Source organism: Thunnus maccoyii, chromosome 19 (assembly GCF_910596095.1).
Source record: "Thunnus maccoyii chromosome 19, fThuMac1.1, whole genome shotgun sequence".
NCBI lineage: Eukaryota > Metazoa > Chordata > Actinopteri > Scombriformes > Scombridae > Thunnus > Thunnus maccoyii.
This window is the reverse complement of record NC_056551.1, coordinates 18,693,412-18,714,679: the sequence shown is the minus strand read 5'-3', so window position 1 is coordinate 18,714,679 and position 21,268 is coordinate 18,693,412. Positions and strand designations below refer to the sequence as shown.

Genomic DNA, 21,268 nt, shown 5'->3' with positions numbered 1-21,268 from the left:
ATAGACAAGCAATGTAATCCACATAAACTTTGTAGAAAATAATGCATATTAATTTAGGCTAGTTTAACTAGCATAAATATTTTTCTCTTTATGTTTTCACAGATGCTACTTTTGCAGCACTCTGCCCACTATACCTTACTGGGGGATTAGGTGTCTTGCTCAAAGGCACTTCAACAGTGGGTTGTTCAAGGATGTCCAGTGGTTCATCATTTCATTTTTACACCCAGAGTTTTATTGCAGCTCAAGTGAATCAAAGCTCAACCTTGTGGTCACAATGTCACCTCTTTAACCTGCGCTGGCCCACATTAGAGAAACTTGTCTCCACAGAATTTATCTTCTAATCATCACAAAGTTATTAACAGAACCAAATGAATCACCCACAAATAAATTACATGTTTAATCAGGGGATGGCAGTTTGAATGGACACTTTAAAAACTTGATTCCCAATGGTCGATTAAACATTAAGGGATCCTGACAGTCAGGGTTGTGACCAGAGGGCTCTTATCTCACTTTCTGATCCTGGAAGACAGAGAACACAATAAATATTGCATCGGTTTAGACTGCTACAGCAATCTAAACCAATTCAATGCGTCAGTAACAGATTCTGTATCATGTCAGAAAGAAAAATGAAGACATTTTAGGCTTAAATTCACCTAAACCTGGATTAATTTGTGCTCATTTCAGTCCTGCTTAAGAAGGTTGTGTAGACCTAAATACTGTAAATATCACCACTGCTTTACAACTAGCAAAATCAATAAATAAAATGCTGTGTATATGAACAGCAGACAACCTGTTTGCCGTATTAAGCATCTGAATGGATGTCGAGTTTCTTGTTTGTGCAATGTGATCACCTGGGACGGGAAAGAAACAAAATCAATTCAAGTCATATTCCAATATAGCAGCGGGTTGGGACGTGTGCCAGGTGTTTACTCATCATCAATACAAATCCAGAGAAGACATGCTGAATTATTTTTGCAAATTGCCATGTCAGACACGTTCAGGTCTGTGATTTAGTTTCACAACAAATGCTCTTTGGGTGGGATATTTACAACAACATGCTGTATGTCACTCTTCAATTCATTTTGAGGTTATTTTGCAGGTCCTTTAATTTTATACTAATTTCCTGGGAATCTCCTGTGTAATTTGCCAGTATGGAATGGTTAATTTTTAGGGCATTTTACAAGGAAGGTGGTGAAATTTGTTACATTTTATAAGAAAAAGATGAAAAAAGTGTTTTAGGGCATTTTACAGAAAGGATGGTGCACTTTGTTACAAATTATAAGAAAAAAATGTGAAAAGTGTTATGTTGGTTTAGTTGGTAAGTGCCCAATCATTATTTTTTGATTCATATGTAGTTGTTAATTTGTAAAAAATAAATAAATAAATAATGAATTAGACTCTTAATACTTTGACAGAATATACTCAGTTTTCATTGTGTGGTTTTATGTGTCAAACCAGATATTAGCATGTTAGATTATGTCTTAAAACTATAATGAGCACATTTCTTTACCAAATTACATAATTGTTTGGAGCAGTTACACAGAAGCTACTTTTAAGAAATTCTTGGAAAAATGTTCTGTACATTAGTAAGAAAGTAAGGGGAAGTGTTATTAAAATTGTTGCACAGATTTTCACTCATTATGGCATTTTTAAGAAACAATTCACTATGCTCATATATTGTTTGACACACAAAACTACACACTGAAAAGTATGTTTTTTTCTGTCAAAGAATTGTTCAGAATCAAATTTACTAACAATATTTGCAAATTCAGAACACAATATGAATCCACATATAAACCAACAATTTTCCATTTTAATGTGTACCAAATTGCACCAAAATATTTTGCAAAATGTTGGTTACAGTTAACCTGCAAATGACTTTTCCAGGAGTACAAAATTAAGGGACCCTTTGAAATAAAGTGTTGCCAATTTTAATAGACAGGGTTAGGCTTTCATTTGTAAAAATGAAAATACACTTTAGTATTGTTACATATTGAAAATAACCTATCGTGAGAGTAATAATGTCCAATAATCATCTGTTTATTCAGTGCTGTTAATGATTTTATAATGAGTTGACATCTTGTTAATAGAACATATCAGTGATGACATGTAGATAAAGTAAGAGGCACTTACTGTAATAAAACAATTAAGCTGAAGACAATCAGGAGTCAATAAAGGAATCAATAGCTCCAACCTCACAACTCTGAAGTGATTCCTAATTATTTGTGAACATTTCTCCACTCTGTGTCTGTCAGTAGTTGGCAACATTACGCGTGGATAATAAGCTTTTCTCACAGTGGATATTTTGACATGGCATAGCAGGAAAAGCATAGGTGTGATTAATAACCTTAACAATCAGTTGAAGTGTTGCCTTAAGCCCTGTAAATGCGCCAGCATGCACAACAGCAGGCAGAACCCTGGAAGTGGCTCAGCCATTATTAATACTATTAGATACACCTGTGTATGACAAACTGTCAGTGTTTGCAGGGGTTCAACCTTGCTTTAACAAAATTTAATAAGCTTTCTAAAAAAAAAAAACTTTAATACTTTATAAGCTTTTAATTTCCATGCTTTGGATAAAATTAGTGAGAAAACTGCAAAGAAAGAATGATTGTGGTTTATAACAACTTTTGCCTTATTTTAGTCATATTGGCCATCATATAACATTGTACCTACCAAACTAACTTTGAGAAAACAATGACATCACTAAACAAAGTCCAACTGTCTATAGACTTCTTGTCTATAGACAAGAAGCAAAAGTCTATCTTTATCTAGTGTTAAACCACTTCATGTGAAGGTAAGCTCAAAACTGAATATGCTTGAAATGTCTGTAATGAGGCCTTATTACACAGGTGTTTGTGCACAACTAATGTACTGTAAACTGTGGGGAATCTTTTGATCCAGCTGCCTCACAAGGTAACACTTTCCAATCGCTCAGCAATTAATGGGTGAATACAGAGCTGTTATTATTGATAGGAATGAAGGCTAAAACTATAAAAATAAGATAGCAGTTGTAAGTCAGTTCACCACTTTGGTGAGACTATCTCAACAACTATTAAATAGATTGCCAGGATGAGTCACCATGACTTTCTGATTTTTCTAGCTTCACCACGAGGTTGACACTTGACTTTTTGTGAAATGTCTTGGTAACTGTCAAATAAATAGTTGCCCTGACTCTTACGCTAGCACCACGAGCAGGTCACAGTTTTCACTTATCCTGTGAAATATCCAAACCTCTCCTTGATGGAATGGCAAAAAGTTTTGCAGACATTCATGCTTCCTAGACTATGACTTTGGTGATCTCCTGACGCTTCCTCTAGCACCATCATCAGGTCAAAATTTCAATTTGTTCAATACTTTATTGTATGACCAAATAACTGCAAAACTAATGGCATTGCCATCAGCCTCAGCTGTACTTTGTGTTAAGTGCTGATTGGTGAATACTAGCATACTAATACGCTCAACTAGGATGGTGAAAATGGTAAACATTATAAAATGAACATGTTAGCATTTTTATTTTATCTTATTCAATTTTTATTTTGTCAGGCAGTCTCTTGAGATTAAGCTCTCTTTTCCTAGAGAGACCTGAAAACAAGAAACATTCATAAGACAAGAACACAATCAGCAGACAAAAAACACAACTATACAATTAACAAGGAATTAATAAAGAATAGTTACAAGAATTATAAAAAAACATCAGATAATAAAGCTTTTAAATCTTCAAGAGGAATGTAAGACTCAAGTTTGAGGGCAGTTTGCAGTTCATTCCATTTAAAAGGTGCATAGTACTTAAATCAATTCTGCCAATATTAGTGTGAACATGAGGGATATCTGAGGTTAAACAGTATTAAGTAGGATCGTGTGCTGGAGTTATTAGATTTAAATGAGAGGAGAGATGTGAGGTAGTTTGGAAGGTTCAACAGTAGAGCTTTATAGATGAATAACAGGAGATGTTTTTTTTCTTCGTCTGTAAGGAAGTCCAACAAACCTTGTGATACAGAGAACAATGATAAGTATGAAATTCGTTGTTTGTGTTTAACTGCTGAAGTGTTGATGGGGCAGCATGACATTACAGAATATCGCCATAGTCAAGGATAGACATGAAGTCTTACGACTGGAAGAAGACAGACAACCTTTAATTCTATACAAGAAGCCAAGTTTGATTTTTAATTTCTGAGTCAAATGTTGAATATAAATCTTGAATGACAGTCTGCTGTCCAGCCAAATTCCTAAGTATTTGTGTGACTCAGCAAGAGTAATATGGGTGCCATTTAAATTTTTAATGGCAGGATAGTAGAGTCACTGGTAGAGGTGGAGAGTACTATGTACTTGGTATTTTCTGCATTTAAAACTAGTCTGTGATTAAAGAGTGATAATTGGAAAGCATCAAAGGCACACTGAAGACGAGTCAGTGCCTGGGGAATATAAAATTGTATCATCTGCAAAAAAATGTACATTGAAGTATTGATTAGGTAGAATTATGTTGTTCATGTATAATTTAAACAGCAATGGACCAAGGATAGACCCTTGAACCAACCTATTTCTGATGGTAAGATGGCTTGACTGAGTACCATCAGCAACAACAGTCTCTCACTTCTCTCTGTAAGGTAAAAGTGGAACCAATTAAGCATGGCTTCATCTAAACCTATAAACTGTCATTTATGAAGTAGGATTTTATGATCAATAGTATTAAATGCTTTTGAGAGGTCAATGAAGAGAGCGGAACAAAATTGTTTTTTATCCAGGGAGGAGACAATGTTAACAATGACTGAAACTGCAGCTGTTATTGTGCTGTGACCCGGGCGAAAACCAGACTGTTGTGGCTGTAGTAAGTTTAGTGAAGCAATTATGGCGCGTTGTAAACTGACCAATGATTCTAGGATTTTTGCCAACAAAGAAAGTTTAGATATTGGACAGTAGTTGTTGAGATCAGAGACATCATCACTTTTGTGTAAGGGAACTACTAAGGCGCTTTTCCACGAAGCCGGATCATGCCTGTTAAAAAGGTTTGGTTAAAAATATGTGCTAAATGTGGACAGATTAAGGGGGCACTTAGATGAAGAAGATATGGGTCAAGATTATCCGCACCAGTGTTTTGCATGCTTTTAATCTAAGCAGAGCTTTGTGAACATCTGCACTGCTTACCAAACTAAAAGAAAATTTGCAGGCAGAAAAAGCTGAGGCTTTAGGGACTCCCTCTGTTGGGCAGATATGGTAATTGACTGCAGTTGAATCAGCAGACATATTATTAAATAAAAGACCAGAGGAGAGGAAATGGTGATTAAAAGCTTTAACAATGGATGATCTATTGGAAATATGGCCAGATACTTTGATTTGTGGTGGGAGATGTGACTGTGATGAACATTTAATACAGCTATACAGAGCTGCTAGTATGGTTGTAGATGGTTAGTTATCATTATTAACACTTCCCATGACAAGATACAAACCAACAATGTGTTTATCCTGGTTCAAAACATTCGTCAGGGATTTTCTTGTCACAACTTCACAACACTTTCCCTGCATACAAATCCTGCCCTCTTCATGAGGATTTGCAGACCCTAAACATAATCATTTGATTGGTGGAGCTTGTTGGGGGCAGCCTGGGATTAAGCTCTGCCTGAGAGTCTGAATTCAAGGCAAGAAAGTTCAGAGATAAGAGACTTTGTGGCTGTGAAGTGACCTCATCCTTGACCACCTTTGAGCTAGACCTTCTCTTTTATCTCAACACTTAGATCTGCTCCTCAATGTCATTGCCTTTTAGTTGGGTTTGTGCAATCCTGACACATTTTTTTTGCTTTAATCTAAACAAAAGTGTGCTGGATTGATTGCATGATGAAATTCTGATCACACAAGGACATTTTGCCATGGGTGCATTTTTCAACTCCTCCTCTTTGTTTACCCTTTTTGTATGTGAAAATGGGTTATCAAGCCTGTCACTCTTCCAAGGTGAGGGCACTGTATGTGGTAATGTATAGAGCTGCAGGGAACCTCCATCTTTTGGGAGATTTAACCTTGCTGTGCTGCTGAGGCAGCAGACCAAAACACCAGGAAGCCTTACTGCTATGACAGAATGGGAAACTAGAGAGAGTTGAGTGAGGGGTTGGGGTTTAGGGAGGACAGATGAGTTACAAGAGGTAACAGGAGGATACAAAAGGTGGAAATAAGGGACGGCTATAGTGTCACTACTTAAAATATATGTTGAGAGGAATAGTAGACATGGAAGCTCAGTGTTTGGACAGGAAAAAGGGGGAAAAATTAGAGGATGGATGAGGGAATAGCTGACGTCACAGGTTATGTATCTACACTGTTACAGAGTTTTGCTTCTCCCTTCATGACTGCCCCTCACTTCATTTCCCCTGCCTTGGACCAGGAACACATCGTATCCTCTTACCCTAAAACGTTTTGAATTCATCTAAAGTAATTCCCTCCTCTCGCTCCCTGCCCCAATTGCAGACAGGCACACACACACGCACACACAAACACACACACACACACACAGATACACACTTGTCTGTCTACAGCTGGCTGTGGTCTGCGCTGTCTGGGAGCTAGAGTACTTCAGATCACCATGGATTACTATGGGATTTTCCCAACAGCCCCTAAAATCTCTGGCTTTCAACATTTAGGCGATTTGACTTTTTGGAGCCATAATTAACATTTAGATTCCTCTCATACTAAGCCAGTCATGACGTAGCCATTGTTTTACTCTGGGGTTTCAACTTGCTCATAGCATGGCAGACATGTATACACAACATTTCCAACATGATAAGCTTTAAAACTGAACCACAGATTATCTATCAATACTAAAATCCACAATCTAATCTTTAAGTGTGTACACACTACACATAAAAAATAACAAAATTTTGCTTGCAGTCATTTACATCAAGAAATTCTACCTAATGACACAGACAATGACAATGGCATAACATTCATTTAAGAGAAACTTAATGAAGTCGAAAACTTGTGTCCAGCTTTGTGTCCACAAAATAGGGACAGCAACCCCATCCACTGTGAGGTAAAATCACTGCATCCGACAGGTGCTTCAAAGAGAAAAGACTAACCACACTAACCAAGACCCACACTCAGAGCTGACATATTCACCCACACTAAGACAGCATTATATTTAAAGTAATGATGCAGAAAGACAGAGAGGCAGTGTTAACAGTAGAGAGTGCTTACATTAATATTGTTTCAATATTGTAGTCAGTCCTAATCTGCATGTAATAGCAAGAACAGAGAAAGCTTTTAAATTTGGAAATGAAGAGGCTTCCCCAATTGCTAGAGAAAATTGTTTCCAAAGATTTGGAGAAGTGAAAAAAAGACTGCTGCTGATTTCATCTTTGCTCTTGTGACAGAAACATAAAAGTGTGATGGTACAAATCCAAGCAATTATCTTTACATTTGCAGAAGCAGTTTAAAGGAAGGTCTGGCTTGAAGTGGGTCTGTGTGTGTAATGTTCACAAAATATTTCAATTATTTTAAAGGTGTAACAATGCTATCTTTGGTGTATCTTTGATGAGTAAGTCAAATGAGAGTTGTTGAGAACATCCAACTGAACATAATAATCAAAGACAAGTAGGGGCCTATTCATATGGTTTTGTTGTCTCTACAATAAAGTGAATGCTGGAGATGAGAAACAGAGATGAAAGTAAACTCTGGGGAGGAGAGGACCATCCAACAAACCAACACTGCTGAGCATACAAAGGAATAACCTACGGCAACTGTGAGGAGATCTCCATCAGTTGCTTGTTTGGTTTTCATTATGGTGAGTTTCAGATAAGACAGCAAACAGAAAGACATTTCAACTTTCTTAAGTTAGAATTGAGATAGTCTGATTTCTCTATTGGGTTTGATTCATTATTCAAGCACCTTGGTTGGCTAAGAAACCTACATACATACATACTGATAAACGTTTTGCTCAGCAAGGCTGGAGATGCTCACTCCTCCATAACTGTTCTGAAAGACGCTACCCATCAAGGGATCAACGGACGTCAGTAAATCCATTACTAAAAATACTTGCCAATCCTTTGGGATTACTACGCTTAGCAAGTGGACACTGTGTATGCCACAAATCTGGAATTAGGCAGTGAAAGGCTGTCAATGGTGCATCAACACCTGATCCACTGTCTAGGCATATATATTCCATAGAGACATATGCCTAGTAAAAAAAAAAAATGGACGTAGGCACTGTGATGTCACCCACTGGTTTGTGGACTCCGGTTTTAAATCCTTGAGTTTGCATTTTGACCGTCACCATCTTGGTTTTTTGGAGGCAGAAGTGACCATATTTGGACAAGGGGGTGGAGCTGACCCTAACGCTAGTTGCTAGCTCGGTTAGCATGGTGCATTTACAGTCTATGTTTAACTGTGATCATACTAATGCTAATTTTCGCTAGCAAAAAACAGACGTGAACCCATTAAAAGAAAATGTACTCACCGGAAAAAATGGAACATCCAACTCCAAGAGGGTCTTTTAGTACAACCAAACACTAAACAAGACTTTTTTAGCTGGGCAAAATCTTACAATGAACTGAAAACACACTGTGAAATAGCGATGGCTACGCCTATGCTCTGTTAATATAGGGTTACGCCATGGTTATGTTACCTAACCAATCCCTATGGTAGCACCTGTCACTCAGGCCTTAATAAAATTTAAATGGATGAGTTATATAAAAATGCACCCCTGGTGCAGTTGTCATGAACAGGGAAATTAGCTATAGAGACCAAAACCGTTTTTTGTACCAGGCTGTAAACATTTATTTCTGCTGTAAAGTTGGGCATGATGGGCACTTGATGTGTTACCAGAACAAGAGTTTTTGCAAGTAGTATACAAGATATCAATGTAGAAAGAACAGGAGGTGATACTGTACAAGATGTCCGCTAATAGACATCAATCAACCTGCAACCTTGGAGGGCCACTGCCAATCAAACTTGAAAAAGAGAAAGAAAAGTGGTTTTCTAATTATTCAGTCAATGAAATCTAATTGATCAAATGTAATAGTTTTTCTTACTGGCGCTGTTTCATTTCCATTCACAAAGTATTTAATTTTTTTGCATCTATGGAAAGATTCTCTATTTTCTTCATGCATTGCATTGTGGAACCATTGTATCCATATGCATACTGACTTTTATCATTATATGTAGTTTTGTCACTTTTTTACGGTGAATGTACTACATACTCCAGATCTGCTTAGAATTACAAGGTACTATGGAATTGGGGCACAGCACTACCATGCACACCTACAATCAATTCATATCAACCAGTGTGAATTCAACCTATGCTCCGTTCATATTATATCAGAGTTATTGTAATTACTAGTTTCCAATGTCAACAGTAAATAGCGTTCACATCAGCATGAAAGTAAGTTGCAATTCTGACTGGGAAACTCAGATTTTTCTGAAAGCTCTGATATAGCACTTGATAATACAGAAATGCCGAAAAGGCAAACAAACACTGATACCTAACTTCAGACAAAGTCTCTGGTTGAAGTTGATTAAACCCAAAGTTAATGCTTATAGCTCTGTATTGTCAATGCATTTTTAACTTCCACATGATCAATTTTGAAATCATACAACCGTCTTGAGATGTTCAGTGACGTAAACACCTGCATGTTGTAAACATGAAAATTTTAATCTTTACTCTCTATCCCACATTACATGAACACAGCATTAAACCCTGCACATGTACAAATCAAAGTAACAGTCCAACAACAGAGTTTAATTTCAAGTCAGAAGTTGTGGGGTACATCGACTGAACATCTTCATTTGTATTTTTTATTCTTTGGATATTCCCCTGCTAAGCAATTAACGTCACTGGCAGAACTATTTTGCAAGACCTTATTAGCTTTGAGGCACAAAAATCTCTTTCTCATGTAGTGTTGATAAGCTGCAGATGACCAGTAATTAATGGATATGTGCTTAAAGGTTAAGTGTATCTTTAGCCTAGTAGCTGCTTAATCTGTAGTAGTTAAACAAGAGGTCAGCTGGATGGATCTAATTATGTTATGGAAATGCCAGCTGTCACATTAACCCAACTGGCATTTGAATGGTTTACACATTTGATTGATTAAGTCCCACCCCACTATCCTGTTGCAACATACATCGTGTTAATGAAGTGGGATGCTCTGTAAATGTTTAATTCTAACTTTCCATTTTTAATAAAATATTGTATAGTGTCTTTACATTGTAATGTGACCTCTAATTTCATGGTTGGCATTTGTTTACAGCTTGGGATCCCAAGAAACAACATCTAAGGATTCTTCTGGACATCAGATTTTCACAAGTTTACATATAAGTGACATTGCTGGTAAGGAAGAACAATGCAACAGTCTGATTTTGTACAGTAACAATTCAATTTGCTAATTTTGATGTTTACAGTCCAACCCTATCTCCTATCTTTTTACTTTATGATAATCATGTTTTTGATTGAGCTTCGTAATGCTCTCATTTGTTTATACCAGTTGCTTTGCTGATTAAGTCAACCTTGGCCTCAGCTGGTCTCTGTCCAATGCCTCAGCCTCATCCCTGAGGTCCATGATACCCTGATACTCTCAGCTGGAGACGGACCAAAGCTTGCAATTCTATTACAACACCATCTTCCCAGCCCCAATCATGGTTTAATTAAAGTAGTCAGTCATGGGACAAGAGTCCAAAGAGGACAAGTGAATTAGTAGTCATGTCTGGCCCTGGAGGTGGAAGATTTGTATTTTTAATTTGTGTCAGTTATTGAGCTTAGTCTCTCAGATGTTTCGGTGACACTACAATAGATGATTTACACAAGAAGATATGTTTACTTTCAAAATTTAATGTGATTGATACAGCAAGATGTCTAATGTAATGGATACAGTAACACTACAGGTGATTTATCCCAGTGTCAGCTTTACTCAAAATGTTGCAACCAGAAACAATGCCTCTCTGAAGGATAAACTGGCTATACATTGAGTGACTTGCAGAAAATGAAAAGGGGGCCAAGAGGGGCATTGTAACACAATGCTGCCATCCTGTAGCTTGCTCATGCTATTTGTGGCATAAGCAATGGCTGGCAGTGCAGGGGTATGTAATGTTTCATGTCCAGATGAGGTATTGACTGTAAGCAGAGATGACTGGGTGTAATCTTAGAGACACAATGCAATTTTAACAGGGCCAATGAGACCGTCAGAGGAATGAGAAATGCATTTTACCTTTGCAGGAAGCAGGATATTTGGCCCACCATTTTCTGGATATTCTTTATTTTGATATACAGTAAGGCAACATCAAATCCCAATGTGATTGACTAAAACCTGGTTCAACAAACAGTATATTATAGTAAGTAAATGTTTAATGTAAATTTGTAAATTGTATAAGCTATAAGGTATTGTATAACTGTATAAGGTTAGAAATCTCAGATTTGGGACCTCAAACTATATATATTTTATTTTTCCACTAAAATTTGATAAATGAAAATCAAAATAACTACAGCTCACTTTTGACGTTTTTTTTTTTCCAATTTGAAAGAGTTATCTTGCAACTTGATGATGCTGTAAATCAATGATGAGATTTGGCCAAACCTAAATTAAGGCTTACTCTACATGAATCCATCTTTTTCTGTGATGCACTGATCTCCACTGGGTAAATTCATTTTTGCTGTATTTATTCTCTGTCATGTGAATAGGATAACTGGAATTTGCCCTTTGTTCAATATCAGTATTACTTTAAGCCATAAATCTTATGCAACATTTTTTCCTCTCTCAGTACCCCTCCCTCTCCCATTAACTGTGTAACTGAAGTTACACAAGCGTTGTGTAGGGTAAACAGTTGGCATGCCAACTAATCCAACCCAATACAAACCCAGCTGAGAGAAAAGGCACAAAAAAAAATCAAGGGATGTCTGTTTCAATTAGGATAACATTCGGATCATTACATAATAATCCACCACCAAACATGCAAAATATCGGAGCTAATGTCCTCTCTAGTGATGTACACAGCCAACTGAGGTTTTGTGTGGCAATGAAAAGACTGAGCATGTGGATTCTGCGTGGGCATGTAATGCCATTTTGTGGAAAGAGTCGTACCCTTATTGAATGGTGATCTTTGACTCAGCCAATAGAATGGTTGTTTGTTTTGTTTTCTACACAGATTTCATAAAAGCTGGTTCTAAATGGTTCAATATATATTTATTCATTCAAAAATCGACCAAGAATGTTAATGCAAGTTTTAAAATTCAAGGTAAAATTTATACAGATATAATTCTATTAAGGTCTGACAAAAAAGTATCTATTTGTCTATTTAAAGATAAATATATTGATATATATACAGTATAAACTGTTATAGGGTACATTATAAACTGCCATTCTATAAATCGTTGTTTTTAGTGGTGTGGCTCTGCAATGTTACAATTTCATTTCACAGATGCTTTTATCAAAAGCAACGTACATCTGAGAGTTAATACCACACAAGCAAGAAGAGAACAACATGTGCAAGTGCCGTAAAGCTAAGTTCAAGTCTAATAGGATATAGGTGCCAACAGGCACTGCACAGAGGCAATGCATAGAGTGCATAGAAGTGGATTCTTTTTTTTTTTCATTCCACCAGGTGCGGAGGTGTTCACAAAAGAGCTGGGTCTATAGCTTTTTCTTAAAGACCAAGAGGGACTCTGCAGATCAAATGGAGTTTGGTAACTCGTTCCACCACTGGGGAACTACAAACGAGAATAGTCTGGCTAGCGACTGCTGTGATGGTAGTACCAGGCACCTTTCATTGGCAGAGCGTAGTGAGTGGGAGGGAGTGTAGACCTGAATGAGGGAGTTCAGGTAGGCGAGAGCAGTTTTAGTTGCTGTTTTGTAAGCGAGCATCACGGTTTTGAATTTGATGCGGGCAGCAACTGGGAGCCAGTGGAGGGAAGAACAGTGGGTTGACATGCTGTTTTTGGCTGGTTGAAGACCAGATGTGCCACTGCCACATTCTAGATCATCTGCAAAGTTTTGAACATGTACACTGGGAGACCTTCCAGTAAGGAGTTGAAGTTGTCAATGCATGATATGATGAGAGCCTGTACCAGGTGTTGTGCTGCATGCTCAGACAGGTAGGGTCTAATCTTTCTGATGTTGTACAGAGCAAATCGACACAACCGAGTAATTGAGGCCACATGAACCTTAAAGGTTAGTTAGTCATCAATCATGACACCCAAGTTTGAGGCAGACTTTGTGAGCATGAATTGGGTTGATTCGAGCTGGATATTGATCTGTTGTTGTATAGAGGGACTGGCTTGGATGACAAGGAGCTCAGTCTTAGAGAGATTAAATTAAAGGTGGCATTCTTCCGTCCATGCCAAGACTGTGAGGTCTTCCAGCGGGAACAATAGGAAGAGCTTGGTATCATCGGCGTAGAAATGGTAATGGAAACCATGGGAGCAGATGAATGCACCAAGTGAGGTGGTGTATATTGAGAAGGGACCCTTGACCCTTGAGAAATCCTTGAGGAACCCCTGTGGATAAGCTGTGTGGTTTGGACACTTTCCCCCCCCAAGATACTCTAAAAGATCTCCCTGAGAGGTAGGTCATGAATCTGCGGAGGGCAGATCCTGAGATACCAAGCTCAGTGAGAGTGGGGAGGAGGATTTGGTGTTTGACCTTGTTGAAGGCAGCTGACAGATCTAGCATCAATAGAGCTGAGGACTGACCAGCAGCTCTAGCCAAATGCAGTGATTCAACTGACGGGAGTGCAGTCTCAGCAGAGTAACCCTGCTTCAAGCCAGCCTGATTCAGATCATACAGATTGTTCACAGAAAGGAATTCAGAGACTTGGTTAAAGACTGTGTGCTCAAGTGTTTTTGATAAGAAGGGGAGGAGTGAAACTGGTCTGTAGTTTTCAACCAGGGATGGCAAAGTCGATTGGTCCAGACTGAAATATCTCAACCATTGGATGGACTGTCATGTAATCTAACACAGACATTCATGTTCCCCTCAACATGAACTGCAATCACTTTGATGATCCTGCGACTTTTCCTCTTGTGACATCGCTAGGTCAAAATTTGAATTTGCCCAACACACTAAACTTTTGATACTTTGATTTAATATTAATAAGAAAATGTTCAGATGATAACACACTAAGATGGTGAACGTGATAAACATTATACCTACTTAACATCAGCATTTTAGCATAGTCATTACAGGCATGTTAGCAGCTGTACTTAATTACAGCTTCACAGAGTAGCTAGTGTTGCTGTAGCTCTCAATCTTGTTTAATTGGACTGATATCAGGAGATGCAGTACCACAGCACCATATTTAAGGGTACACTTGGTACATTAAGTTTCCAATTTAGAGGTGGCAATGACAAACATGTGAAAATGTATTTATCATATACCCAAAGCATTATATAATGATTATAAACTAAGCATACTGTGCTGAATGGCTGCCTAACAATCACTTTTAATATTTGTCACCATCTTGAAACATTAGTGATTTTACAATTACAGTTTTGAAGTAGTTGAATATTTTAATTTAATGCTGCTTTATAATTCTACTCTGTTATATTTCAGAGGGAAATATTGTACTTTTTACCTTTTTTACACTATTTATTTAAAAGCTATAATTACTTTGGGGATTAAGGTTTTACATGAAAAAAAAAAATCTATATCTGCTTATACGTTAATGAATCAGTAATAATGATCCAATTACATAATAATGACAACCACAATTCTGCAAAGTAAGTTCTTTTCCTTTTGATACTTAAGGTAGATTTTGTGGAAAATGCTTCTTTATTTTTACTTAATTAGCATTTAAAACTTGTATTTGTAATTAAATATTAGTCTGTAATTAAATAGTCTAGTATTTTTACTTTTACTGAGATAGCCTAAATAATCTGAGTTCTCTTTTCCACCACTTATGTGATGAAAATTCCTCACATAATATAATATAATCTTTTTCCCCTATATGTAATTGTATGACAATCACGCATATCTAATTTTATGAAGAAAAAAAAATCTATATTGTATGCTTGGCATGGAGGTGGCAGCATTGGCTTTCCCCTGATCAGAATGCATTACTCCAGCTTGCTTCAACCCAATGTAAAATATTTTGGATCTTAGCAGTAATGTGTGTACTGCATGTCCATAGGTTTAGTTCCCACAAGCAGATGGATTTTTGTGTGTCATATGTCATGTGTTCTGCAACGATGCCATCATGGGGAAAGCATGAGCTGCTGTGTTCTCTGCACGCTGTCTCTCTCTCTCTTTCTGCATCTCTCCATCCACTGTCCCAAGCCAGTTATTTACATCCTGTCTTTCCCTCAAATACCATTACTCATCCTGTTTGCTCCGTCCTTCTGCTTCTTCTTATAATAAATATTCTTTCCACATCACTTCATTCCTCTTTTTTCTCAAAGCACAGTTTCACTGTTTTGTAATTCCAGTCTCCAAAATTGTCCTCCCTCAAGTTTATCTTTAATCTTACTCAGTGTAGGTCATTTGTCCTCTTTTCTTTTTCCCCTTCTCTGTTTTTGTTTATCAGTAATCCCCTTCATTTATTCGGACTGGTGCCCTACGTACACAGGGTTGGTTTATAAAAACAACAATGAACCCAATAATTTCATTAGAAATGTCTGGATAAACATAGTGCCTGAGCTAATTTGTTGGTTTAACAAAAAAATTTAAACAAAAATTGAAGATGGGTGGGAAAAAGTAGATGTTTAAGAGGGTGTAAGAGTAGTTGGCCATTCTTATTTATACAGTATCACAAAGCATTCTAGCTGATATTGCCTAATTAAATCTTATTTAAAACGCACCATGCAGGTGATTTTATTTGAAGCATATTATCTACTTGCAAGTTGCCTCAAACAAGTAGCTTGCAGGCAACATTCAAACTCTAAATGTTGGATCATATCTGCAACACCTTTAAAGGTGTGATATCCACAAGATGTTCAACTAGTTTTCTCACATGACCAGTGGCACAAACCATGATCACACCGACATAACAATATGTTTCACCGTGTTGTTTTCTATTATCACTCCTCAGTAGGAAACAAACCTGCTGCCAGCCGAGCAACAGGAAGCACACATGGTGTATCAACTGCATAAAAAAAGGAATAAAAAACACGTCTCCATTAACTTCATATACAATTAAAACCGATCTGCTTCTATAATGTTGGCTTCCTCCTGCCATGTATGAAACTGGTGACATATGAGGAGAAAGGAGGGGGCTATCATGAGCCACATTATGTAAATAAGGTGCAGGAGCATGTGCCAGTTAAACCGCAGTGCCGTGCGAAGTGAGACGAGGCAGAGGCTTTTGGACGGTAGAAGCCGGGGCCGTCGGTAGATGGCGGTAACCCAAGAAACCTGATCCACCGGGCTCTCTGGTACTCTGTCTCAGTTTGCAGCACTCGCGTTGAAGGCAGAGGAGCTGAACAGTTTGAAGGACATCAAAAGAAACAGGAGAGCCCACGGCGGGTCCTCTCGAGTTTTGCGCGCAGTCCTCCCGAGCAGGAGACGGAACGCTTTGTCACAGAGAAAAACGGGAAAACTAAGAACACCATGGAAGACAAATCTAATTCGTTCTCCAGCAACAAGGAGGAGAAGGCGGATGGGAATAATGTTTTTCAGAGGCAAGACTCGATACAGAAAAATAACACGGGGAGCCAGAACATGAAGGACCATGGCAACTCAGTGGGCTTCAAGGGGGAGCGGGAAGAGGCCATGGTCGGGTTTGACGATCTGGAGGGGGCGGCCAGGCAATCTGGTTTTATGCAGAGGCAATTTGGGGCCATGATGCAGCCCGGAGTCAATAAGTTCTCCTTGCGTATGTTCGGCAGTCAGAAAGCCGTGGAGAAAGAGCAAGAGAGGGTTCAAACGGCCGGATACTGGATCATTCATCCATATAGCGATTTTAGGTAAGGGCTGGAAAAGACACCTGCTCACCCTCCTCCTCCCTCCCCCCCTTTTTTTTATCCACCCCTCCCGTCACCCCAGGGTCTGCAAGCTGTACACTTTCACACATAACGCTCTGTCATCAGCACACGCACAGCCTGCCCCAAAGCGCTAATCTACCTCTGTATTTAGGCAATCAGGCTTCCGCTGGCTGAGAGCTTCACTGTCAAAATGTGCTTTGCGAGTGTGTGTGTGTGTGTGTGTGTGTGTTTCATTGCGGCATTTTTATTATAGCCTAATAGAGAGGGACGCATTAAGGCTACAAAGGTGTATCAGTGAAATGTCCTTGGGAAAATGATGGTGAATGTCATGATTTGAAAACACACACAAGCGCGCACATTCTGGCTGTTGCACACTAACAGCACAGTGCCAGGTCCTCATTGCGACATATTCCGCTTGTGTAGGGGCGACAGTACCTGCACACAACGTGACAGTGCCAATGCACCATCACGGTTGTAAACATTTCATAGGCGGCGGTAAGACGACGGGCCTGTGTGCAAAAAAAAAAAAGAAGAAGCACAGAATGCGGTAAAATCGTGCAGGGAAACGATTAAGGGGAAGATGGCCGTGTTTTTTGAATTTTGAGAGAAAATTGATTATGGAATCTAATCATAGGCTACAGTTGCAAACATGTGACAGGACTAATGTGTGAGTGATATATTTTTGAAGCTGCCCTGCTGAGGAAATGTGATGGAATGTGTTTCTTTCAAAAGAGCTGCGGAAGGATCATGCCACACTTCCTTTCTTGGCATTTTCTAAATGCCACAGTGACATGATTGGCCTGCAGGCTGTTAATTTTTGCTTTGGCACGCTATTCTCTCACCTAAACAAGCCAAAAGTGCATTGTCCTATTGTCCCGAAGAGTGAGACAGTAAGTGAAACTGCCTGGTGAAAGACGCAAGGACTCGACTATATCATCACACATTCATGATAAGCTGTGTTAGCAAATGAGTCCAGTCAGTTAGAGTGTAGACAATAAACCTGCCTGCTCTAATTTGTTGAACATTTGAACACAGTGTGTTCAAATGGGAAACAAATGAGATCAGGTACAAGCAGGACTGGTTCTCCACAAGCTGCGTGTTTACAGTTCACCACCTAACCAATTAAGCATCTCATCTGGCCCAGTCTGTGCACCAGTGTCCCCTGGCACAGCTTGATGGTGACAGTCATCCCCGTTTTCCGTTGTAGCCACATGTAAAGTGCCAGGGCACGTTGTTCCCTCTGCCTTGAACACAGAGCTGTCCATGGTCCTGAACTCAGAGCAGGCCTGGATATGCAGCACTCTGGTTCCTTCAGCTTTCTGCTGCTGCTTCTGATACAGAGCTGGAGCTTGTTATGTAAGCTAAATTCTAAGCTAAAAAACTGGTTCACTGAAAGTTGCAGTTGCACTTCCACTGGCCTTTACGACTGTTGTACCATGCTTGTTTTGACAGATAGATTGTATTGATATATTTTAGTGCAACAATGAGATACAACACAGTGAGCATGATGGCTCTAAACCACATAAATATCCATTGGGCCTTTACTTTTTCTTGCCCTGTACAATTTCTATGCGCTTGCCATATAATTACATGAGAATAATGCTAACTAGGATATCCTGCCCTCACCCACACGAAAACAAAGGCATATGCACATGCTGTGCGCACACATGCACGCACACAGATGTACAATAACGGTGGGCAAGGATTAGTAGCACAACACAACAGTCAATGAGCTTAGCATTCTCTGAAAACAATTATGTAAGGAGATTGACCCGTCTAAAAGATGGCCAAAGGGTAGGACCTGAATAATTCAGTAATATGCATACCTTCTTTATGGTTATTAATTTTTGTATTAATTAATTAGTTGTCTTAAGTGTATGGGCTGCATTTGCTACACTGTTTTGTCAAAGGAGGAACATTTGGGGACAATAAAAGGAGAAAAGACCTGGAAAAGTGTTGGAGAAAAGTGTTGTAATGGGCGATGATGGATCATAAATAACAAATAATACTAATAATTATGATAATGCATTTAATTTGTACCGCACTTTTCATTAATAGTGAAACTCAAAGTGCTACAGTATTAACATAGAACACACAACATAAAGAAAATAGCAACAAGAGTTAAGATGAAAAAGCCTTCCTGAATAGAAAGGTTTTTAGAAAAAAAAAAAAAAGAGTCTAGGGTCTTTACTGCACTCAGATGGTTAGGAAGGCTGTTCCACAAGTGTGGTCCAGCAGAGCAGCTGGCTCGATACCCCATGGTGTGGTGCTTAGTACTGAGGGCCTGGAAGAGCAAGCTGTTGGCAGATCTGAGGGAGCGGAGGGAGGTTTGTGGGATGATCAGTTCCTGTAGGTAGGGAGGCGCATGTCCGTTAATGGATTTGTATGTGAGTAGCAGGACTTTGTAGTCAATCCTGAAGGTGACAGGGAGCCAGTGCAATGAAAACAGAATTAGTGTTATATGTTTGTGTTTTCGCACTCTCGTCATGATCCTGGCACCGCTGTTCTGAATGTACTGGAGCTTCTGGATGCTCCTGCCAGAGATCCCTGTTAAGAGTGCATTGCAGTAGTCCAGTCTTGAGGAAATAAAGGCATACAGGTTTCTTTGCATCTGACAGGGTTAGAGATAGGCGGAGATTAGAGATGTATTTGAAATGGTAAACAGAGGTTTTGTCTTATATGGTCTTCAGAAGTCAGCTAAGGGTCAAACCTAATACCCAGATTAGTGACTGAGGAGGAAAGGGGGATGTCCTGGCTGTCAAAGGTGACATAAGGTATGGGGGATGACTGAATCTGGTGTGGAGTGGCAGAGAGGAGAGTTTCAGTGTTGCTGGTGTTTAAGTGGGGGAAATTTGTGCTTATCTAGGCCTTTATCTCCTTAAGACAGGGTTTGGGGCAGCATAGCAATGATGACATGTCCAAGGGGGAGCATGTAGAGGGTAAACAGGATGGGGCTGAGAACCAATCCTTGTGGAACACCACAGGTGACAGGGAGCAATCTAGACCTGCATCCTCCCAGTGAGACATACTTAGTCCTACCAGAAAGGTAGGACTGAAACCACTTAAGTGCTGAGTCTGACAGTCCAATGGTGGTGTGTCCTTTAATTTCTGCTGTATTAGAAAATATTTCACTAACTCAGGCTGGTGAAGGCCCCCTGAGGGTCCTTCGTCATGACATTTTCCAAAGGGCAGTTTTTCAGAGGAAGTCCTTGTCCTCTAACCAGTGTAAAGACACAACCCTTCCATGCCAGAGAGATTTTGCCTTCTGGCTTGAAAGTGGTACTGTGAGGTAATATCCCAGCACTTTAAGCTACCTATCATGCTGGTGCATAGGCAAGGGTACTCTTTGCTTGGCAGGTCATCTTGTATTTTGGCTTAAAAGTTAATCTGCTCTCAACTGTAGGGCTTAACTTAACAACTCAATTATTTTTATTTGTTTGGTTTTTGCTATAGGAGTGTATCACCAGCTATCTTTCACTGTTACATTATTATACTACATATTTACTGCCCCATTCTTCATTTGTTCTTTTTTATACTGTGGCAGAACCTTGTATGACCAAAAAGAGAAAACAAAAAACACTGTATGGTCTTTTAATGAAACATCTTACGTAGGTAGAGTCCATGAATGACACCACTATTCACACAGGCTTTATATTGCTTTGTGGGAGTGTTTGAAACTCAATATCCAACATATTCTTTGTACACAGTGGCTGCTTAAAGATTAATGGCAGGTTAGTAATATTCATTATTCATAGATTTTTAGAGAGGCCTCGTGCATGGCCTCATACACATCTGGTTATTCTAAGGAGAGGCCTTTGTCATAGTCTAAAAGACTACTCTTTCATAGCCTGTTTTAAAGAGGGTGTCTGTTTGGCCAAGACACATGGGTGTATTATATGATCATAGTTAAAATGTGACATTGCTGTTCTTGCGCACAATTTTTCTCGCCATTTAAAGTTGACATCGGTACCTATAATGTGTCTTGCCTAAAATTAGCTGGTTCTGCTTTTTTAGGAAATTTCTTTTTTTTCTTTTCTGATTTTATTCCTACTATAAATATAACACATAATAAAACAATATAAAAATGACATTCCTCAGTTTTAAGATTCAGATGTTCCATATTATAAAACATTCTTTCTTCAGTGACTGGGTGTTTACAGGCCCAAATTTAATAATGTTACATCCCTAAAAGTACTTCTTGAATATTTAATGACAGACTAAAGCAAGATGAGTAGTAGTGTAGCACAGTTTAACTGTTAGACTGCAGATTGGATAGGGTCGGGCTATGCTGAGTAAGACTGTGGGGTTCCCTCTGTTGCTTGGCAGGAGTGGTCTGGCATTGATTATGATAGAGCACTTGTTGTAGGGAGGAAACCTACAAGTCGA

General features: G+C 38.8%; 1 protein-coding gene across 1 annotated transcript in view; it reads left to right on the top strand.

The window, feature by feature from the left end:
- The first annotated feature begins 16,293 nt into the window (after window positions 1-16,293).
- LOC121885652 (potassium/sodium hyperpolarization-activated cyclic nucleotide-gated channel 1) overlaps window positions 16,294-21,268 on the top strand; it is a 74,410-nt gene continuing 69,435 nt past the window's right edge. Inside the window, exon 1 of the mRNA XM_042395323.1 lies at window positions 16,294-16,864. Coding sequence (XP_042251257.1) covers window positions 16,509-16,864 — 356 coding nt within the window. The 5' untranslated portion in view covers window positions 16,294-16,508. The remainder of the gene's footprint in view (window positions 16,865-21,268) is intronic.